Source organism: Phalacrocorax aristotelis, chromosome 2, assembly GCF_949628215.1.
Source record: "Phalacrocorax aristotelis chromosome 2, bGulAri2.1, whole genome shotgun sequence".
In the NCBI taxonomy this organism is placed as follows: domain Eukaryota; kingdom Metazoa; phylum Chordata; class Aves; order Suliformes; family Phalacrocoracidae; genus Phalacrocorax; species Phalacrocorax aristotelis.
The window spans coordinates 125,195,239-125,217,399 of NC_134277.1; the positions used below are offsets into that span (position 1 = coordinate 125,195,239).

A 22,161-nucleotide genomic window follows, 5' to 3' on the forward strand; every position below is an offset into this window, starting at 1 on the left:
GACCAAGCAATTTCAGTGCTCTTCTTCGTGCAGTTCAGCTTTCATGAAGTCCTTCATGAGTCAGTTTAAGTCTGATAAATGTTACCCACTACAAACACTTTTTTGAACCAAGTATACTCGGTGCAGATATCCTGTAAAAAACAGGGCCCAGCTGTTTGAAATCCTTACGGTATCTTCATATGGCTTCTGGCACCCAACATTTTTCAGTGACTGAAATTCTTTGTGCTTCTTTATATGGGGTTGATAGACTTGCTGTATGCTCTGTCATATGGCTGTGAGTTACCCATAAAATTGTTCTTTGAGAATGTGGCTTTCTTCAAACCATCAAAGCCAGTAAACTACACTGAACATGTTATGACCGATATATAAGTATTTTAATCTTTGAATGATGAAAGTGGCCAGTATTTTAAGTACTTTAAGTTACTGAAGCAGTAAAACCTCCTTGAATTTTTACTTCATTCTATTAGTTGTTGAAAAGATATATCCTTTATCTTGCCCTATATTTAGACATCAACTGCTCAGGTTGGTACCATGGTAACTGCAGCACATACAAAAATTGACAGTGAGAGGTGACTGTTGGTGTTCAGTTTCAGTACTCACAGATTAAGCATTGGCAATTTAAAAAATTACTTCACGTATGCCAAAATACACTAAATATGGCCAGAATGTGGGACAGTGTACTGTGACCGCTAGTAGGAAGTCAATATTTTTCTGCAGCGTTCACATCACATCGCATCTGGAATACCACTATTTTGTAACTGCAGACAAACCTTCTCTTATGGAAAGCATATCTGACATAATGATTAAAAAACTGCAAAATGCCATTGATCCAAATATATTCAGCATAGTGGTAGGCTGCTAGCCAAGTTATTGTGGTACAGAAGTGAACATTAAAGTGGTCTGGTCATCGAACAGAAGGATTATTCAGATGAAAACTTGGAAAATATGGAATATCATCATAGTGAAGGAAAGACTGGTGAAGGTTGCCAGAAACTCTGAGGAGAAAAGCAGAAAGAAAGAATATAACTAGAGCTTTATATAACCCTAGAAGTTAGTGGCAGATTTCTGAGATTTGTGCAGTTCTCAGTGATACCTCCCGGATGGTATTCCCTAGTCAGTAGTTACAGCCAGTTAGCAACAGATTTGTAGGAGGTAGAGCTAGAATATACCACGCCAATCACCGAGTTTTCCTACATGACACTGGACAATGGATTAGAGCTGTGTGAACATTAATTTTAGTTTCCTGACATATTCTTGCAGGGCAAGAAAAAATGAAAAACTTTGTTGCCAAAAATTAAAAACTGGACAAAATTAATCAACATTAAAATTATGTACTTGGGATGGGGGGGAGCTTTCTGTCTATACAGAGCTCAACAAAATTGCATAAATTACATTTCTAAAGCTGAAATACATCACACTTAGCTTTAGTTGCCTGTAACGTATACATTTGTTCTAACATGATGGTTTGAGCTTCTTCTGCAGAAAGGGAGTGAAGTAGATGCTTCCAGGAGGTGGTTACCTTCTCTCTTTATTTAAGCATTTATCTTAAAATGAAATCAGTTATTCTCAGACAATGTCTGCTGCTTTCTCAAGATTTTACAGGGAAATTAACCAGTTGTCTGACTAGAGACTTATTTTAGATAGGCAAAGTTGGGTGAGTGAATTCTATGTCACATTGATTTCAGTTTTTTTAATAAACAAGATATTTTTAAAATAAAATACAGCTGACTATTAGCTTGATTAATCAAAAAATTTAAAATAGTTATGACCCGTCCAAGTCACTAAACAAAATATTCATCCATTTTCCTCAATCCAGCAAGAACTGAATTAGCTTCAATTCAAGTTAAATAGTTTAGAAAATATATATAAAACTCAGAATGAATGGCTGCCAGTGATGAAGTGCTCATCTAGTTGGAAAGTTGTATCGAAGCTTCATTATCTTTATTTATTTTTTTTTAATTGCACTATTTTCTGTCTAAATTCGTCAGGCTTTAACTTCTAGGAACTGGATTTTGTCATGCTTTTGACTGTTAGCCCAAATAGCATTCTCACACCAAATTTCTGCTGCCTTTGACAGTATTTATGACAATAAGCAAATCATTATGCCTTTGACAAGTTAAATAGATTAGGCTGCTTGATTCACTGGAAGGCAGGCTTCCCAGTGATTTATTAACTCTCACAAATCTTTTCAGAGCACTCTTCAATTTAGCACCCTACTTCTTCAAGGGCCATAACTAGCAATTGTTTTTGCATCATCTTCAAAATCTTGTTTTCTTCCAGTTAACTCATGAAAACATTAAAGAGCATAAGCTTGTTAACTGGCCTCACTACCATGAAATGTGTTTGAAAATATTCTCCATTTAGAGCTGCACTTGCAGACTTACCAGTTAGACTTTTTATTGTCCCATTGTCAGCCAGGTTGAGCCCACCTGAGAATCATTTGAATATTAGATTATGGTGTCTTAATCAAAATGTTATATAATCATATACATTACTAAAGTTGAAGAAAATTGTAACTATCCTATTTTCTTTGCCTGTTAAACCAGATCTCATACTTGGGCTGTTATTAAACCACTCCAAAAATCAGGCTGCATCAGACGGGTTTGAATTTGTCCAAAGTAATGTCTGGCTTTGGGTGTTTTTGTTTTGGTTTCTTAAATTTCTATCATGTAATATAATGTGTTTTTACTATTTGGATGTGGCTGATGATATTGATCTCTGTAGCAGTCCTTCTGCATTTTATGAAATGCGTTTTACGTGAATTCTGATTGAAATGTCTTTTACAAGTTACTTGAATGGTCATAGATGCTGATTATTATAATGCACCACTATTCTTTCTTATTCCTGTTGCTGTTTTATGCATACAAATCCTGTTTCAAAAAGATTCTGTTCCAGTTATGCTAAGCAAATTAACATAAGGTCAGTTCAGGGCAAATACTATTTGGGTTTTTTTATTGCCCCTATTCTTTCATTTATTTTTCACTAATCTTGTTGAAGATGGATGAACCATGATAATTGTAGGTTATCAGAAACCTGTAATTATGCATTCACTGTAATTTAAATTAATTTAATTCTCTTCATGTAAAGATAAAGTTTTTCAATCAATTTCTGGATGAGAATTGAACATAAAACAAAAACATGCTTGCAAAAATATGTGAATTTAGGAGGAAGTTCAGGGTTGGCTTTTTCAGATGCATGGGAAACCCTGTTTTTAAAGAAGACTATGTACAGAACACAAATTACAAGACGTTGAGGTCACAGGCAGATGCGCTGTTCATCCTTCACTGAGCTGGGTGAAGATAATACTGTTACCAGTGCTTGTCACCATTGCTGCTTACCACCCAATGTTTCCACCCCTTAATTCTCCTGGCACAGTGACGTTCATTCTGTCTAAATGTTTGTTTAGTTTAAACAATTAATATTATTACTAGTTTGAGCTTTTCCATTTGGTCTATCTTGATACTATTTGGCTGGAGAGAAGCTGGTTGTGTGGTTATGCTGGCACAGCCAAAAAGGTGATAATCTCAGTCTAAGAGAAGGCAGTGATGTGACAAGCACTTGGGACAGGGTGGGGGAGTTGAGCTCAGCACAAGAGGAAGAGCCCATGGGAGCACAGTCTGAAGGGTCACGTCTCAGCAAAAGTTATTTTTCTCATTTGTCTCCTTCTACAGGAATGTTCGGACGTTGTTTCTGATTTGGGCTCAGTATTACAGGGGCCTTTGCTTTGCCTCCGAGTGCTAGCTGAAACTCTTTTGTCTTCAGTGGAGTTTCTCCAGATTAACAACTGAGATCAAAATAATCAGGCAGCAAATCAATAGGTTTGCTAAGCTTAATAGAAAAGGTCCTTTATCTAGACACTCTAACTCCTTTTCCAATAAAAGCCTATTAAAACGATAGCAACATTAGCAGTACGGGAAATCACTTGTGCATACAGGTTGATGAAATTAAGCATATGGTGTGTCTTGACTTGCCATTTTCAGTTCTGCTGGGAATATCATCATTAACCAACCATCAAGTCTTAATACTGAGCCTATAAAATGATTGGCATTTATAAAGGTAAATATTGCATAGTGGCTGTTCAAATGCTTCTTCTGTTACAAGAGCTATTGCAACTGCTACAGACAGTGATATGTTGCCAGTGCTGACACTGAAGAGTACTGAATAAAGTCAAACTGGGTCATAGATTTAAAGGAAATGCTCAGAACATGGGTCCCAGGATAAAAAGAAACATTTGAAGAAAATCTGAAAAGGAGCTATCAAAAATTAAACTTTAAATAATCGGAAGGAGTTGCTGGAATGATTGTTTTTAAGGTGTTTTTCAGTGCTATTTTCTTATCCAACAAATATGAAAAGTGTCAATTCTGGTTTTGCTAGGGGATCTCTTCTGGGTTACAGAGGATGTGTGGCTCTCACATTATCAGTTGCAGCTACTCAGTCTTGGAGATTATCTTTCTTTCTCCATACTGTGTAGATAAGAAAATTTAGTGGGCTGTACATTCACACAAATTGTTTTAATACTATTCTGAGAAAATTCAATATAAGCTCTGCTGAATTAGGTGATATGTTTTATCATCAATATTTAAGGTGGCTTTTCTCCATTCAAACCCAATCTACTCGTAGTAACTAAAAAACAATTAACATTTTTCCCTAAGGGAAAATGAAAAAGAGGAGTTTTATATTCTGTAGGCTTACCTATCCTCTGTGTGTATTCTCCCTCTCTCTTCCTCTTTTTGCAGAAGAATTAAGCCTCCAGTGACTTAAAAGTTCCCTGTTTATAAATCAGATAAGAGATAGAGTATCATGTGACATACAAGATCTGTCAACAACTCAAACATTTCCTGTTTTTTATGACTAATCCATGCCTGAAATGAATCCACAAAAATATTGGCTAAATTGTTAATAATGATTCAATTTCTTAAAATTATAATGAAATATATATCATAACCTGTCTGCAGACAGCTTGCGAGGAGAAAAGTGGATTAAATTTGGTAAAGAAATTGTCTTTAGCAAATTGTTCATCTAGCTCTAACAATTATAGTTGTGGCTCTTTCTCTGTTCTTTTTTTGGTCTCTTGACTACAATAAAGCTCATTACCCCATGTAGATTTCAAATGCACACATAAAGAGAAACTGTAACTCCTGAGAAGTGAGTTGTACTGGTTTTGAGTGGGGTAGAGTAAATCTTTTTCCCAGCAGCTAGTATGGGGCTATGGTTTGGATTTGTGCTGGAAACAGTGTTGATAACACAGGGATGTTTTCATTATTGCTGAGCAGCGCTCACACAGAGCCAAGGCCTTTTCTGCTTCTCAACCCACCCCACCAGTGAGTGGGCTGGGGGTGCACAAGAAGCTGGGAGGGGACACAGCTGGGACAGCTGACCCCAACTGACCAAAGGGATATTCCACACCATATGACATCATGCTCAGCATATAAAGCTGGGGGAAGAAGGAAAGGGGGACATTTGGAGTTACAGCGTTTTGTTTTCCCAAGTCACCATTACGCATGACTGAGCCCTGCTTTCCTGGAGGTGACTGAACACCTGCCTGTCCATGGGAAGGAGTGAATGAATTCCTTGTTTTGCTTTGCTTGTGGACAGGTGTTTTGCTTTACCTATTAAACTGCCTTTATCTCAACCCATGAGATTTCTCACTTTTACTCTTCTGGTTCTCTCCCCCATCCCAGTAGGGGGGAGTGAGAGAGCTGCTCTGTGGTGCTTGGTTGCTGGCTCAGGTTAAACCATGATATGACTTTACCCCCATTGTCACAATTCCTAGTCTAGTTAATAGTTTTTCAACTTGTGGTTTATTAGATGGTTGAATTGTCTGCAAATTTGACCATGGATTTCTGAGATTTTACATGCTCTAAAATGGGCTTGTTAAAATTGCACATCCACAAATGATGAAGTAGCGTGTCTAATGCAAACCAAACATCAAAGTTTTCACAAATGTTTATTCAGCCAAAATATGCCTATTTTCAGAGGAAAAAGGATTTTGAAAACCTTTCATGCGTTACCTATGTATACAAACTTCTTGTTACCTGTGGCTGGATTATCCACTTTATGAATAGTGGCATAGTACCTGCTACATCTGAGTTATTAAGTACTTTCAGAAACACTAGGGAGAATGGGCTACAAATACTGCTGATGTTGTGTGAACTTTGCCTAGTTTAATAGAGGTTAATAGAGTTTACTAACTGTCGAGCTTAGTGCAAGTCAAACCCAACTATCCTTCTTCTGGAGACACCAAAAGTCTAGAAGTCTGCAGAATATTGTCTGTATTTTTGATTTATTCCTAACTCTCTTTCCTTTCTGGAAGTGGATCACTGGCAACAGATTTTTTGCAGACACTGATCTGCAGACACTATCTGTCACTAAATTAGTCATCCTCTGGAAAACTCTTTTCTCTTAAAAAGAAATCTATTCTAAAAAGTATTCTAATCTGAAAAAAGCTTCCTCATATGTTTCCAATAAAATAAAACATGGATTAATATAAGCATAACCATTTGCAAGGACAAGCAGTAATTTTAAAGACAAATTTTCACATTTTGGGAGCTTAAAAATTCTATTTACTAACAGAGACAGGGGTCCGTATGTTTCTTACTTGAGTTTATCTGTGTTTTTTACCCATCTTCTAGCCCTGTGTATTATTAATATATTTTATTTAATAAGTTAAACAAACCATTCTATTTTATTAAAGCATGATGCTATAACTTTACCAATCCAGTTAAACTTTACCAATCCACTTAAGCAGTGATCAAACTCATATCACAATTCAGGTAAATTAAGAGTTCAGATTAATGGTATTCAAACATCAAATTAGTCCAATAGGTAATAAAATATAATTGTGGTGTTGACACTAGACGTTACTTTCTTGACTTAACTATGGAAAATGTGGAAAGGAGCCTCTTTCCCTGCCGTCCTGCACTCCATCTAGAACCTCAGCCCTTCCAACATATTTACTCAGCTTCCAAAGAACATTATTATCCTGAGAACTTTCATTTCCATCTTATGCTTTTGCCAGTCTAAATTCACTAAGCAGCTGATAACCTTGACTCATTGTAAGGAAGTAAAGGTATCCAAGTGCCTCTTTAACAATTTTTCCTTAAAATCATTTTCAGCCTGCTGTTCTTATTTCCCCCTTTCACATGGTAACATAGTGGTGACAGTGCAGATGTGATGATTAGATGATGCACTACCACAGTTTTTTAATAACTCTACCTTTCAGTCTAGAAGAAGCCACTAGGTAGTTCAATGTCAGGTTGGTGCTTATTTTTAGGAAACTGTTAAAGGTATCGTTCACAAATGCATTCATATGTACATATATTAATGAGAAATGAGAAAGAAAAGTTAAAGGTAACCCACCAAGACCAGAGCTGAAAGATAAAGTTTGAATTTTTTCTGTTTCTGGAGATTTTTTTTAAAAAATGTGGTCTTCTATTATCTGCATTTTCAAGCTCAATATTTTAATTCATGGTGGGTCTTATTGACTTGCAACCTGGTCAGGCTGGTCTTGTTGGTGACACAAACCTTTCATCAGTTCTTCACTTGGAAAAGCTGTCCAGGGAGGACACAGACCTGTGGCTGCTGGAGCAAGAGAATGCTTTTCCTCTGTTTCATCTCTGCATGATCTGTTGAATAAGGATTGTTGCCCTCTTGCTCTGGCTAAGCAACTTCAGAGTGCATTAGGTTGAAACGACTTCTCTGGACTCAAGTGTTTTTGATTATTATTGCAATCCAGTCCCCTCAAAAACATCTTTATATCTTTAAATCATGCTGGAAATTCCATCACAAATAACACTAGATTTTACTGGTTATCAAACCTAATAGAAACGAGATGGTAATTCATAAATCTATAAAGCAAAACAGGTGGCAGGTCTCTATGCCAAGAAATTAATCTCTCTTTTCCAGCTAAGGAAGTAGGTGTAAGACCCACAAAAAGCCAAAATCAGACATTGTGAAAATGTTTAATGTCTGACATCTCACCGTTTTCTTTAGGGTTCTTATGTCAGTGTTCTCAACATTTTAAAAATATTGTGGACTTTTTAACTGACAGAGAACAGTTGAACTATTTTAAACTTATAGCTTTATCTAATATTTTTTTCCTAACATTCAATTAATTTTATTAAAACGAATCCTACAAATATTAATTCAAATCTGGGACCAAGTTTGTTATTCTTTCCTAAGAGAATAAAATACCTTTCTGTGATATTCACTTCGGCTCTTCTCATTCCCTACATTTCATCCCTCTAAAGGGAGCCCTGGGGGTCTATTTTGATGAGAGCAATAGATGTGTAAAATGCTATCCCTGTAAATCATTAAATGTGAAATTTGGGAAGGAAAATCCCTCGGGAAGTTAGCATGAGCAACTCGTTGGTCTGTGTGGGGAAACTGAGGTGTTTTAGCAATAAATTCCAGAACCACAAAGGGAGTTAATGCAGAACTTCAGCATCTTTAAATTTGTCATCTCTGGTTCTGCTGATATTGCATTAGTGAAAAAAAAATTCCTGATTTTCCTCTCACTTTCATATTTCAAAATACACTGTTAATTTAGTTTGATGGTTCTGTTTCCATATGTCATTTTGATTCTGATTTTTTCAGGTGGATGTTTTTGAAGTGGAAGCAGTAGATGTTGGGACTCTGCAAGCAATGGTGGTTGAAAAAGGGAAAGGCTCTGACTGGCTTCTGGAGAAAATTATTGTGAAAGAGTCAGCAGCTGCAGGGACAAAAACATTGTTTATGGCTCAGACATGGCTAAAAGACAGACGTGATGGAAAAAGATCGGCCTCAGTAACTCTGAATGCCATGGGTCAATATTATCTTTAAACTATCATTTGCTAAGAAATTCACTCCAAACTGCAGAATGCCGCTTTGTGATTTGCTTCTATAAACCAGTTATGGTTTAAAATATTCCAGTGGACCATTGTCATTACGTAGGGAATTAGTGTGTCTGAACACTGTTGGGTTTTAGTACTATTTAACAACCACTATTTGCCAGAGGATAATTTCTGCTTTGTTACTCCAGATTTACAGTGGCATAAATGGCAACAAATTTGGCCTATTCTCTTTACAAATTGCTGCCTCTCCAAGTCTTAGTTCTTCTTTGCCACTTCCAAACAATTTTTAAAGCTTTGAATACTTCTGCGGGCTACTTGCCAGGCATAGTAAAAGTGACATAAATAGTAGGGCAAACTATGCTTACGCAGTGAAGAAAATGGCTCAATTGTATTCAAGAAGATGGTTTTACACTATTTATGCCACACTGTTTGGATAGCTTTTGCCAGCAACTGGACATACTATTGGCTTACACTGTGTGGGTAATCAGTCCACAGAGGAGCAGTTTTAACCCCACTGCCTGTGACTGCACTCTTGGTCCAGACAAGAAGGGAATCTGCATTCTCCCTCCTTCTGCCATGGTCTCAATACAAACACAACATGTTGTGCAAGCCGGGAGGGAACCGCAGCACACCCCAACCAGATCAGTAGGCAGCCAAAGCCCAGTATGTATATTTAAGACTGCTGTATAGTTTATGGTCCTGCCCCTAAGAGAAGAAAATATAGGGTATAGATGAGTCCTTAGATTACAGAAAATATTCTAGTTCTCCTCCTCCTAACTCCCATGGCATCTCTGCCCACTGTAGCGGCATTGGTGCTTATCCAGCAATAACCTACTGAGACTGAGTAGAATTCCACTGCAATCCATTTCCTCTGCTTTATCACCTCTAACTTTTGATCATTTGAAACCCAGAAAGAAAAGAAGGAAGCTGTTATTGTGCAAAAGCAAATAATTTTGGTTTGTTTTAGATTGTATGTTCGGACATTTCTGAATAAAATATAAGATTATTTAGTGTGTTTAAGGTTATATAACGTGCTTTTATTCAAATAATTAAAAAAATGCTTCTGTTTCTACCAGAATGCATTGATTTGGTAGAAGGAGAAAATGTTCCTGTGAGGTTTTTATACAATAATTGGCAAATCCAAACTTGGTTGTGATCTCAAAAGAAGGCTTTCCATCTTTGGTTCAAGCCTCCATCTAACATTTGCAAACAGCTTTGGTCTGTATCAAATCCCACTGAAATAAATGGGAGCTGATATCAGTGGGATGAACATCAGCACCTAAAATGGGCATTGAAATCACCCAATTAGTTCTGATTCATCCAGAGCATAAATTGCATAAATGAAATAAAAATGCTTTAAAATGAAAAGTACTTGAATCTTCATGTTACAGCCATTTCTTAGTAAAGAGCTAGCTCTAGAGTAATTTCATTAAATAGGATGATATGTAGAAACGATGCTTAAGTAGGAAATCACATCGTACACGTCCTAGTTAAATCTTTAATCTAAATGATACAATACTGACTCAATTGCCTCACTAGAGTTGAATACAGGCATTTATTATCATTTAGACACTGTTCCATGAAAGTATTAATTTGTTGTTCAATCTTTTTTTTTTTTTGATTAGAAATGCAGGAGGGGAGGAGCACTTCTGATCGGCCTTTAGGAAAAGAGCAAATGAATTCAGGTATAACTTTTGCCATTACATCGACTGCTTTATTAATCAATTCTGAAATAATAATGTGAGAATGTTTTAATCACGATATGTCAATACACTTACTAGTACTGTCAATGTTTTCCCCTTTGTAATAGTAAGTAATAGCAATATACTTAGGGAGCTGATCAACACCCAGATGAAGTGTTTACATATTAGTGCTCCTCATGTAGACTAAGACATGACTTAGGAATTTTATCTCAGGCACCTTAGTTAATAGATTAAAATAGAAACACCTTTAATCTTTTTCTTTTCCTTTTTCTTTTCCTTATTTCACTTGTTCAGAAGGCAGATGGAGGATTTATTTCACAAAACATCAAGAAGAAACAAAAGCAGACTTTGAAAAGTTGTCAGAAAATATATCCAAGTTGGTTACAGTTTTTTATGGAAGCAACGGCAAGTCAAATCCAGTTTCCATGGAAAACAAAGTGGAACATCAGGATAAGAACCAAATAACATATGATGTAAAACAATATATAGATTTGCCTATATTTAAATTTTCTTTGAGTTTCCTTTTAAAGAGAAATAATAATGTAGTGCTGTAAATATTGCAGATAATATTGTTTAAATATTCAAGAAAAGCAGAACTGAAATTTTCAGTTGCACACCAGATTTCATTTTTAATTTTTGGCTTTCATGATGATCAAGCATATTCTTTTTCTTTTTGGTCAACAAGTAGTCATGGTTAATAATGCATATCAGTTTAAATGGCATTAACATTAAGTATTCACATTTAGAAATCAGTGCAGTATGTAATTTGAATTTGATAGAATAATTACAATGAATGCCCCTAGAGTATAAAGCTAATATTTCTAGAAATGCTTTCAGCCAACCTGGTCCTCCTGCCTTTGAACTCAGTGGGACTTTTAGCACCAAGACTGATGTAAATGGGGCTAGGTCCGTGCTGACCCCTTTAGAGAAAACCTCCTCTCTTCCTGTAAATTAGCTACTCATATATCTATATATATGTCTGTTTGGATGCTAACTCATTGTTTGGTTGCTTCCTAGGTACATTTACCATCTGATTTGGGAATGCTTTATAAAGTGAGACTTGGTCTCCAGAGTTTGGAAAACAATGTATCCCAGTTGTCTCTTCACCACTTTAAAATGCAGAACACATCAACCCTGGACACCTTTAGTCTCACCATAAATAAAATACTTCCTCTTTCTCTTAATGGAGACAGATGGATTGAATTCCCTGTAGAGTGGCCATTAAAAGAAGCACTTTCTGGTAGGTATAAATCTACTTTAAAGCAGTAGAGTGGTCCACGAGGTTAACACGTCTTAATATTACAATTGAAGCCTTTATCAAAACAGAAAATTTTATTGTCTTTATTTAATGATTCATAAAGTCTGGATAAGAATTTAAAATGTATGAAGGAAAATACTATCCACTCAGCTTAATTTCTGTACCATAAAGTGAGAAATGCAATATTCATTTGATTGCACAGAACCATTATTATATGCTACAAAGAACAGTTTATAAGAGATATCCCTTTCTTGCAATATTGTAATATTTCTACTCTGCTTTGTTTAGTCCTCTGCTGCTCATATTACTGACATTAACAACAGGATTTTTTATAGCTCATTTACCGTTAAGCGATTTTTTTTGCTTGCACATTCCAGGCAAAGATTCTCAGTAAATAACAGCTCAAAACTACATATAAGCATCAGCTTTATTACCTTTATATACTCCAAATATTTATGCCTGCTAGGATTAGCTCAACAATTGTCAAGCATATGTCACCTTTGTTAAGCAAAATAAAAGAAACCAGTTTACCTAGAATCCACCGTATCTTCCATATTATTCTAATGTGATGCTTACTGAATGCCACCACATGACAGAACAATTCTCAGTTTAATAAACAGGCCAAATAATAATACTTTATATTCAAATTATTTGTGCCTGAGTTTTATGCAGAAAACAAATTAGTTATCTGGGTAAAGAATAAGTCAGTTCATCCAAAGTGAGCTGAACTAGGTGTTAAATGAACTACCCCAATATGCTTTGGATTGGAATTTATGGCCCAGTTTCAGCCAGGTGTTTGCATGTGTCTAAATGTAAGCATGCAAGTAATCCCAGTAGAATTAACAGGGGTTGAGTGGTTTTTTGCATATTTTGGCTGCAACTGAAAATTTAAAAGTTGTATTTAGGCTTTAGATTTTATATTGTTTAGCGCTGTTATTTTCACTTGAAGACTTGCACAGTGTGGGTACAGAACAAGGCCTAGTGGATTTCATCTCCTATACACAAGATTGAAACAGAGAGGACCTTCAGATTAGCGTAAAGCATATGAGTGTGCCCCTTGCAATAGACTGATAGCTGTCACACGCAGAAGTATTTAGGGCACATGTACAAATACATAGGAATGGTAAGAGAAAGGTGCAGCGTGGGTGATAAATGGGCAGTGAGACTGGAACCCTCGAGACCTTGGTTCTGATTCTGGGTCTGTCGCTGACCTCTTGGTTGAAAAAATCACTTCCCACTCTTTTTTTTTTCTTTTTTTTTTTTTTTGTTTTTGTAATATTTTCCTTCTTTGTAAAATACTTTGAGATCAAGAGATTAAAAATAACAAAAAAAAGAAAGAGGTATTATATTACCTATGTGTTTAGGTAAAAGAACAAACAAAACAGCTCATCTCTGTTGCGTTTATTTCTTTCCACATGTGCTTTAGAAGTCTTCAAGGAGGGATTTGTAAGCACAATGAAGAAAAAAACCCAGGACAGTGAAAAAACATATTCCCAGAAATCTCTGCCATTTTATGTCCAAGAGAGCTTTAAGCAGCTCCACAGCAGGTGGCACACATGGAGTTCAAAGTGATCCTTTACACACAAACTTACTTGCAAACTATTGTGCAAAACAGCTCTGCTTTTCTGCCAGCTTTCTAAAACTAATTTATTTTCTCCTTGGTTTTCTTTTTCTCAGCTAAAAGCAAAACCAGTATTGTGTTAATTGGAAAGGAAAGCAGCTGATCATAATCACCTTAACCAGAAGCCATGTGCTGTTAAATTTCAGATACAGCTCTGTCATTCATAGAGTGCCTTAGTATTTTGTCTTTTAGCTATCTTTTCCTTTTTTTTATTTTGTACTCGGGATTGTGATGAAGCTTATGCTAATGGCTAATTGAAACCATCAAAACATGGTTGATAAAATACAGTGCACACCCTCAAGATCTGCCTGCGCACACATATGCCTTTGGGTGTATTAATGGGGAGAGGCCCCCAGCTGAGTATATACATAAATAGTTTCTCTTCACTGTACCTTCCTTTGAAATGCTTACACCTCAGGAGTCCCCAGGGATGAAATGGTGCGCTGTCTCTCACATACAAGGCTGTACAGAAGGTGAATTTTGCACTACTGTAGCTTTTAAGGCAAAACAAACAATGAAAAGGTCAAATAAAAACATATTATTGTACTTGCAAATAGCTGATTATTTCCACAAAGTTAACACAGAGTCATAATTCACACTGAGATTATGAAATCATTAGATTTTTATAAAATTAATGGAGTTGTAACATCATGTACGTTATCCGTATTGTATGTAACTTCTTTTTAGATATTTCTTTCATCTTTCCCCTCTCCGATCTATTCAGTACACTAGAGATAAAAGCTTACTTGACTGCATTTGTCCTGTGATGGCCTGATCCCACTACCTGAACAAAGACCACCATTTTAGCATTTTAGTCCTCTTCCCTTGCCGACGTTAGTCTCCTTCAGTTGTCTTCTTTGTATTATGTACTCTGCCAGTTCTATCCACTGTAAAATTTGATCCAAATTTCATTCAGTTCAATCTCCAGTTGACTACAGTGTGTCAGGGCCACGATAAGACAACAGATCTTACTTGCCTTGGCCAGACTCACACAGAACCTCCAGCCATGACGGGCATAGGAAGCCCATTTAAGATCATGCCTGAGCTACAACAAATGTGTGTCTGTCTCTAGACCTCTCTCTGACCCCATCTTCTGGATGGACCTTCGACCTATGTTGTAGCCTTATTTTTAGTCCTGTCTCTGGTCCTTTCTTCTGCTGCTCCCATCTCAACCACCAGGATGGATCCCACAGATTTATTGTTTGCTGCATCTGGGACTGTTGACAGCTCTTCCTGCCACATGCAGATGCTGCAGGAATGTTACCTGGTCAATAAGGGCACTGTCTGTGCTGGGGTCATTCTCAGCTGCTCTCTCATCCACCCTCGTGGGGCAGGCCCACTCTTGTTGCTCTCCAACACAGTGATCCAAGAAACAAGCCTTCCAAATGCAATCCTTTCACACTTGTTTTTGGCTCATCCAGCCTCACTTCTCAAGTTTCATATCTTGGAGACTGTGGCAAAACAGAGGTTGAGTAATATAAAAAGAGAACGCTTAGAAAATCAGAGTTATAGCCAAAACCAGCACTGCACAGGTTTTTTTTGTTCTATGTAGTGGCCCACTCACTGCATTGCATCCCTGACCAAATATGTTGTTTCCGCTCCTGATTCTTCATCTTGGTTGCAACACCACCCTCCATATTCCATATGGTCCTTGTATTTAATCTTTTCTCTGATATCTTACCATGCCATCATTTGCTGTTCCTTAGGCAGCATCAGGTTTTGATTTCCATTTTAAACCTAGCTGTATCCTCTACCACTTAGGCTTTTACTAAGTTTTACCTTTATAGGTAAAACTAAACACCTTTTTGCCACTACGGATTTATTTTTATGCACCTGCTCAACTGCAGTAGGCATGCAACAAGGGTCTGTTCTCTCTCTCCTGTTACTGATACTGGAGAAACAGGCAAAGCCCATAGAACAGAGCTGGTTCTTGCACTGAACTCAGTGTTTTAGACGATCATTAGGTCTGAAAACTCTTAATAACAGCATGTTATCTGCTTTACCTGGACTTTGTCTTCTTGACTTCCAAAGGACGCAGGTAATCTGTTTATACACACAGTCCTCTATGGGATAAGTGTCTGACTGATCTGAGCTCTGAGCCACATCCTACAGAAGTCTTCTGCCAGGTCAGGATTCATTCCCTTCTACTAGAGTGTCTACAGGAATAAAAAGGAGATGATAGGTAGATGATTAAAAGAGGTACATATTCAGAACTGTCACATCATTTGGTTCTATGAGTAAAATGTAAATGAATATAAACAGATGCTCTGTGTATGCACTTTTAAAGACATTCAGGTGTTGTCATCTTGTCTTCAATTAAATAGCTATAACCATTGCATAAATCACAAACAGCACAAATTTAAAGCTGACAACTTCAGCTGAGATAGGCTTGCCTTCCTGAGCAGACTCTATAGTCAGTGGATGTGCTCCAGCATAGTGAATTTCAAAGCCACAACTTAGGTGCTCTGAATCACAGGCAAGGAGCTCCTTTCTCCATCTCTTAGATGATGAAGTCTGAAGGACTTGTGTCCCTAGCTAAAGTTAGTCTTTGTAAAGATCCCAAATGTGATTGATGAGTCTGAGACTTATTAGAATTTTATCTTTAAGGCATTTGCCATTAAAAAGAGAAAGGCAACTGACTGCAGACATCTTTCCACAACTTGCTACTGTTACAAACAGCAAAAATGCATAGATATGCTTTTCTGTAATTTAATGTAAAGTTGCCAGCATCACCAGTGTTTATAGTTACAGGACAAAATTAAGGGAAAATTGAAAAAAAATGTGAATTTTACTATCATTTTCAAGTGTTTGAATTTTTAATTACATCTGACTGCATATTGCTATGTTGTCGAATAGCTGTGCAAGGTTGTGGCACAGTCTTAACAAGATCTCTTTCTGCTTGATTTTGCAGTGGTTACATATCATCTAACAGTATTTTCTAGAAATATTTTGAGTGAGAGAAATTTAGTCCATATGACTGCGTGTATATATGGTACTTATGGTGACACAGGGGACAGATCCCTTCTCTGGTCATTGCAAAATGTTCAGCAGGGAGAAGACGATGAGGTAATCTGCTTAAAGTACTTCAAAATTTATCCTAAAGGATTATGTATTATTTTCAACTCTTCCTATATAATTAAGTAATATAATTTAAGATTGTGATTCTGAATAATTTTATTTTAGTCATTTCTAGTTATCATGGATGCGGTTGAATTGGGAGAACTGGACAAAGTTGTTCTTTTGATCAGCAGTAAAACAGGTAAAGTACTTTTGCTGCTCTCTAAAGTCAGTGATGTGAATCACACAGCTAGCCTCCTGTTAAAGGCAATGAAATCACTGCCAGAGCTAAATCCAGGTTAATTTCTCTGGCTATTTTTGCTAAAAGGTAATATTTTATAAAGCAAAATCCCATATTTTGACACATTAAAATCCTTAGATCTAGAAGCTATATCATTATTGCAGCAAGAAAGTAAACTGTTCCTTTCCATACAAGAACAAAAAACAGAAAATTAAGATGAATAATTATATTCTGCAGTTAATTTGTGATCTATTAATAAGTGATCTAGGAGAATAATTATAACACATAAGAATCTGGTATTGTTTAATTGTCCTTCTGTGATTATTTTAACTGTTTTCCCCACCTGCTCTGTTTTCTCCCTGTGACATTCGGAGGGGGATTTTACCCTTCTTAGGCAATCAGCAGTTTTGTCACAGAATTTCATTAAAATCATCATAACTTTAATATCTTTTTGCCTCATCTGTAGGATGGCTATCATGCTACTACAGCATATTCAAAGAATTAATTGTAAAGTTTTTTGAAGTCCCTGAATGAAATTTGCTATATAATTCCAAATCGTTACTCACTATGAGCTGCAGTTGACCATTTTCAGACAGTTTTCTAGGGTTCTATGTTTGCACTTTGTCTCTGTCTTTTTTGTTTGCCCATCTGTTGGCTCCTCATAACCGTTTAGACTCACCACCCAATTTAAACCAAATCTGTAAGATGTGTATAGATGCCAAAGACCTTTGGGCAGTAAGCGCGAATGTACTGGTTGGCTGGTTAACACATCCTGCGCCACAGCACGTCCTGCCTTGGCCACTGGGGCTTCAGAGGGGGCACAGTGTGGAGCTGCAGTTACTACAGAGGGGAAGAGAAGGAGTAGGACAGCCCTGCCATGCTGCTGTTGGGGAGCAAGGTGTACAGCTCACTACTTTTGTTTCCCACAGCTTCAGTTGTGCAAGTCAACTACGGCCATCTGTCTGACTGACAATCACTGAATATGGCAATTGCACGTTGCCAAAGGGCACCACAGAGAGCATGACAGGCAAGACTTTTCCAGTCAGGTTTGAAAATACGATCCTAAAAGGAGAGACTTTGGGGCTCATTGGCTCTGTGTGTGTTATGAAGAGAGGATTGGGCAGATGTATTATACATTTCTTCCAAAAGAGTTACTCAGATGATAAACTATAGATGATAAAGCACTTTAGATGAGTAAGGGTGTCCATATTGTATCTAGACTTGTTTGGACCAAGACTTTGAAACAAAAATCCCCAAACACAAAATCTCTTTATTGTATGAAGCCAGGTGTACCCTGCAGGACTGGTCATCCCAGGCAGAGTGTTGCCTTACTGCATTTATGCTTCTTCCAGTATCTGAGCAGGTTTTTAAGATCAGGCTGTTTGAAATCCGTTCCTGAAGCTTCTGACTCTCCCCATGCACTGTCTGGGCAGGTCACAAGTGCAGCACAATGTCCTGGAGTCCTCCCCTGCAGCCTGATTCTATTATCTTAGACTCCTATTGATACAATTAAAGGGACTTGGACTGTAGTAGAAGACATTGGGATGCAGTTTGCTGAACAGGGCTGAAGGAGCAAATAATAGACGAGAAGGGAAAATGAATAGTCTTCATGATTAACTAGTGGCAAGAGATTCAGGCCAGTGTTATAGACAGCATGTAGCTGAAGCCTCCAGTAGAAAATTCAAAAGCAAATTTTCAGAGTCAGAGAGCAATCTTTCTCAAACACCAGAGGTATACAGTAAGTTGCTGAACTAACTTCATACCTGCCATCTCATGAGATCCTCTTTGTGCTGCATGTGGAATGGAGCTCCAAACCTCCTGTCTAACAGTCACTGAGGAGGAAGCACCAGATATGTATTTCTGCTCTTCCTCCTCAAATGTGCCTGAGTCATGCTGAATCTTTTCTACATGCCTGTCCAAGGATGGTGAGGACAACACTCCTTTGCTTCACTAAGACAAAGGAAATGCTTGCTCCTAAATTTCTAAGTTGTGGTTTCAAATAGCTACAAAATAAGGAATGTTATGATGATTCCAGGATTTTAAGTCAATTGTTGATATTCATAAATTAATTAATAAAGTTTTAATATAGTAGGAATGACACCATTATAACACAACAGACTACCTAAATCCTTGATATGCAGTACAACTTTTTCACTATACTGTATTTCCTTTGTAGACTGCAAACTGGATATTAAAAAATTGCATCTGAAAGAAGCTGTAAAGGAGCATCCTATCTATGTATTTGAAGTGAATGAGTAAGTATATTATGTAAACCTAGTAATTTTTTAGTATAATAGTTGAAAACACTGAGTGAGCATTGAATTAAAATGACTGTTACAGAGCGGTTCAGTCAATGGATATTTTTAAAATAAGTCCACCTTTAACTGTCCCACATAAATTAATGGGAATTTTTTGATTTAACATATGATTTACTTACCACAAAAACATATGTGGTTTTGTTTTTCAGAGCATTTTCTGTGGATGCAAATAAGCCAGAAATACAAAGAGAAATCCCAGTATCTTTTGTTATTAGAGGAGACAAACAAAAGAATGACATAGATATCAACTTCTATAAAAAAGGAAGTCAAGCAAGGAATCTGACAGAGTATACTATTAAAGTATACACAGGTGACAAAAGGGGAGCAGGGACTGATGCCAATGTGCATATTATTTTATTCGGGTATGAGGACAAATCTGAGGTATTTCAACTCTCTCAGTCACTGGAGCATCAAGACCCCTTTGAAAGAGGAAAGGTGAGTACATAGATTTTATAGGCTGTGTCCATTTCTGGATGGGGAAAAGAAACTTTAAATCTATGCAAGATCTTTATGGAACTTAAGGCATTTATCCCATTTTCCACATCACTAGATGAGCTATAGTCTCAGCTATGTCAGTGTTTTGCCTTTTCACCAGAGGAACCAAGGGACATTTTACTGATATCTAGCTGACTCTGTTGCTCTTCTGTCTCTTAGTCCCAAACACATCATCAAATCACATCCACTTATCTGCCCAGTTATGCGTTTCCTTGATCTGAAATGCACAACATGCATTGCCTGTGCATGTGCATATATGTGCAATAACCCTTGCTGTTGCACAAACTTTGAATATTGTACTTGAGAATACATCAGTCGCTTACATATCACCATTTTACTTGCCATGGAAACTGATGCTGTGAGCCTCAATGAATGTATAAGCCTATAACCAGATAAAATGGAACCATGCACAACAACCTGTTTCTGATATCCATCATGCTTTAGGCTATTCAGGGACCCCTAGTTCAGATACAGATATTTGCATAAGAGTGCTGATTCTCTGCATGATGTCCTAGTACCTTAGCAGAATGTTCTTCAATTTTAATAAACACATTACTCTGGCAAAAGAATTGCTCCATTTGCTCACCACCTGTGCAATGGAGTATAATGGTGGTTACCCTTATGCAGCAAGAAATAAATATATTTTCCATATCTTTCTCCTGTGGATTTCTTGAAAGGTAATGACTGAATAATTAAAACTTCAGTTAAAATATCTTCCTTATGAGATCTTCCTCACTATCTCCAGCAGTACTAAACACCACCTTTTTACTTGCAGTTGGTCCGAGTTTCTTCAGCCAGGATGTCTGTGAATATCTTCTAAAAGATCTTTACCCATGTATTGTCTTCCATCCTGAGGAGGTTAATAAATTTAGTTACCTATAGGCACAAGGAGCAAGTAAGAAAGCATCCTGAGTAGTACTTCCTTTTGCCTAGTACTACACAGGAGGTGCCATTGCTCTTTGAAAATGAAGAGTAGATACACAGAAATCCTGTTAGCAGTCCACCCAAGTCCATGGGGAGCCAGTGATGTCAAATGTCTTACGAAAAAAGGATCTCATTTCTAAAAAATCTGTAATATGAAACAAGGTAATATTTCAAATGAAAATATATATAATATTTGAGAGAGATAATGGTAATAAGTCTTTATCTTTTATGTTCTTGAACATAATGTTCAAGAATACATCATATATTGGAGGCATTCTAGAAGTCTGTATCAACTGAGAACTCATAAGACAGCAAAAATAGTTTTCTGCTTTATGAAAGTCAGGACGGAGGTAGGGATTGTCCTCCTGTAGGTTGAAAAGTGATTCATTCATGTTTAAACATGAGACCTATTAGGAGAGGACCTGTACCACAGATAGGACAAGAGGAAATGGCCTCAAGCTGCACCAGGGGAAGGTTAGGTTGGACATTAGAAAAAACTTCTTCACCGAAAGGGTTGTCAAACATTGGAACAGGCTGCCCAGGGAGGTGGTTGAGTCTCCATCCCTGGAGGTGTTTAAAAGAAGGGTAGATGTGGTGCTTGAGGATATGGTTTAGTGGTGGACTTGGCAGTGATAGGTTAGCGGTTGGACTCAATGATCTTAAGGGACTTCTCCAACCTTAACAATTCTATGATTCTATGATCTTCAGTAAGGAAAATAAACCACATCAGGTGTCAGCCACCTATTTTGAATTGGTATTATTATATCTGAATTAGTCTCAGAACTGACCTAAACAAATTTATAAGTTTCCAGACATTGGTATATTATTTTAATAACTGTATTTTAATATTAAAGGTTGATACTTTCAAGATTAAGACCAAAAAATTAGGAAGCTTACATTCCATTGAAATTGGTCATGATGGGAAAGGATTTGGTGAGTATAGTGCATGCGTTCAATAGCCTTGTAAAAATCTTCTGCTTAAAGCTCTGCCTGACATTTGGAAATGTTTTTGAAGTCACACTACTGCTACAGCTAGCTAATACAAATCTGTATACAAATGAGGTCAATTTGACTGCTCCTGCTTACACCCCCCCCCATCTCTATCACATTTCCCTTGATTTTACCTTGGATTTTTTTTTCTAACAGAGATCTAGTTAGCATAAACCTCAGAAGGTTTTATCCTTCAAACATTGCTCAGCCAAAACTCCTTTTAGATGTCTTAAATAACATAGGATTGAATTTTCAAACTGCAGGCTAAACTTTCCATGCTTTGAACATTATCTAAGAAATATTTCAGCAAGTTTGGAGCTCTGGCCAAAGAATGCTGAGGTCCCTCTGACACACATACGGCTTTTATTCTTGTGAAAACTAAACTATGAGGAGAACACTAATGTGCCCCAGGTCTCGTCCTGATGTTAAGTTAGGATGTGGCTACAGTACATACTCACCCATGATGATGGAAACTGTTTCTGTGTACAGTGTATGACAAGTAATCTCTTAAAACCTGAATTTTACCAAAAAATAAGATGGGAGACATAGGGCATACAACATTTTGAGCTTACATTTAGTGGTGCTTTTTAGCACCACTAAAGGCTTTTTAACCTTAGAGATATGAAAATATATAAACGGAATTTGCAGGCAATGTACAGCTTGTCAAAAAGATCTGATTGTGTTGAGGTATTCCAGTCAGGTGAATTTGCTTAACCTATCTGA

General features: G+C 37.0%; 1 protein-coding gene across 1 annotated transcript in view; it reads left to right on the forward strand.

The window, feature by feature from the left end:
• Nucleotides 1-22,161, forward strand: part of LOC142053409 (lipoxygenase homology domain-containing protein 1-like) — a 178,677-nt gene that overhangs the window by 150,914 nt on the left and 5,602 nt on the right. Inside the window, exons 47-55 of the mRNA XM_075085026.1 lie at nucleotides 8,596-8,803; nucleotides 10,457-10,516; nucleotides 10,829-11,007; nucleotides 11,552-11,774; nucleotides 16,325-16,479; nucleotides 16,597-16,672; nucleotides 18,888-18,966; nucleotides 19,179-19,464; nucleotides 21,303-21,381. Of these exons, the coding sequence (XP_074941127.1) occupies nucleotides 8,596-8,803; nucleotides 10,457-10,516; nucleotides 10,829-11,007; nucleotides 11,552-11,774; nucleotides 16,325-16,479; nucleotides 16,597-16,672; nucleotides 18,888-18,966; nucleotides 19,179-19,464; nucleotides 21,303-21,381 (1,345 nt within the window). The remainder of the gene's footprint in view (nucleotides 1-8,595; nucleotides 8,804-10,456; nucleotides 10,517-10,828; nucleotides 11,008-11,551; nucleotides 11,775-16,324; nucleotides 16,480-16,596; nucleotides 16,673-18,887; nucleotides 18,967-19,178; nucleotides 19,465-21,302; nucleotides 21,382-22,161) is intronic.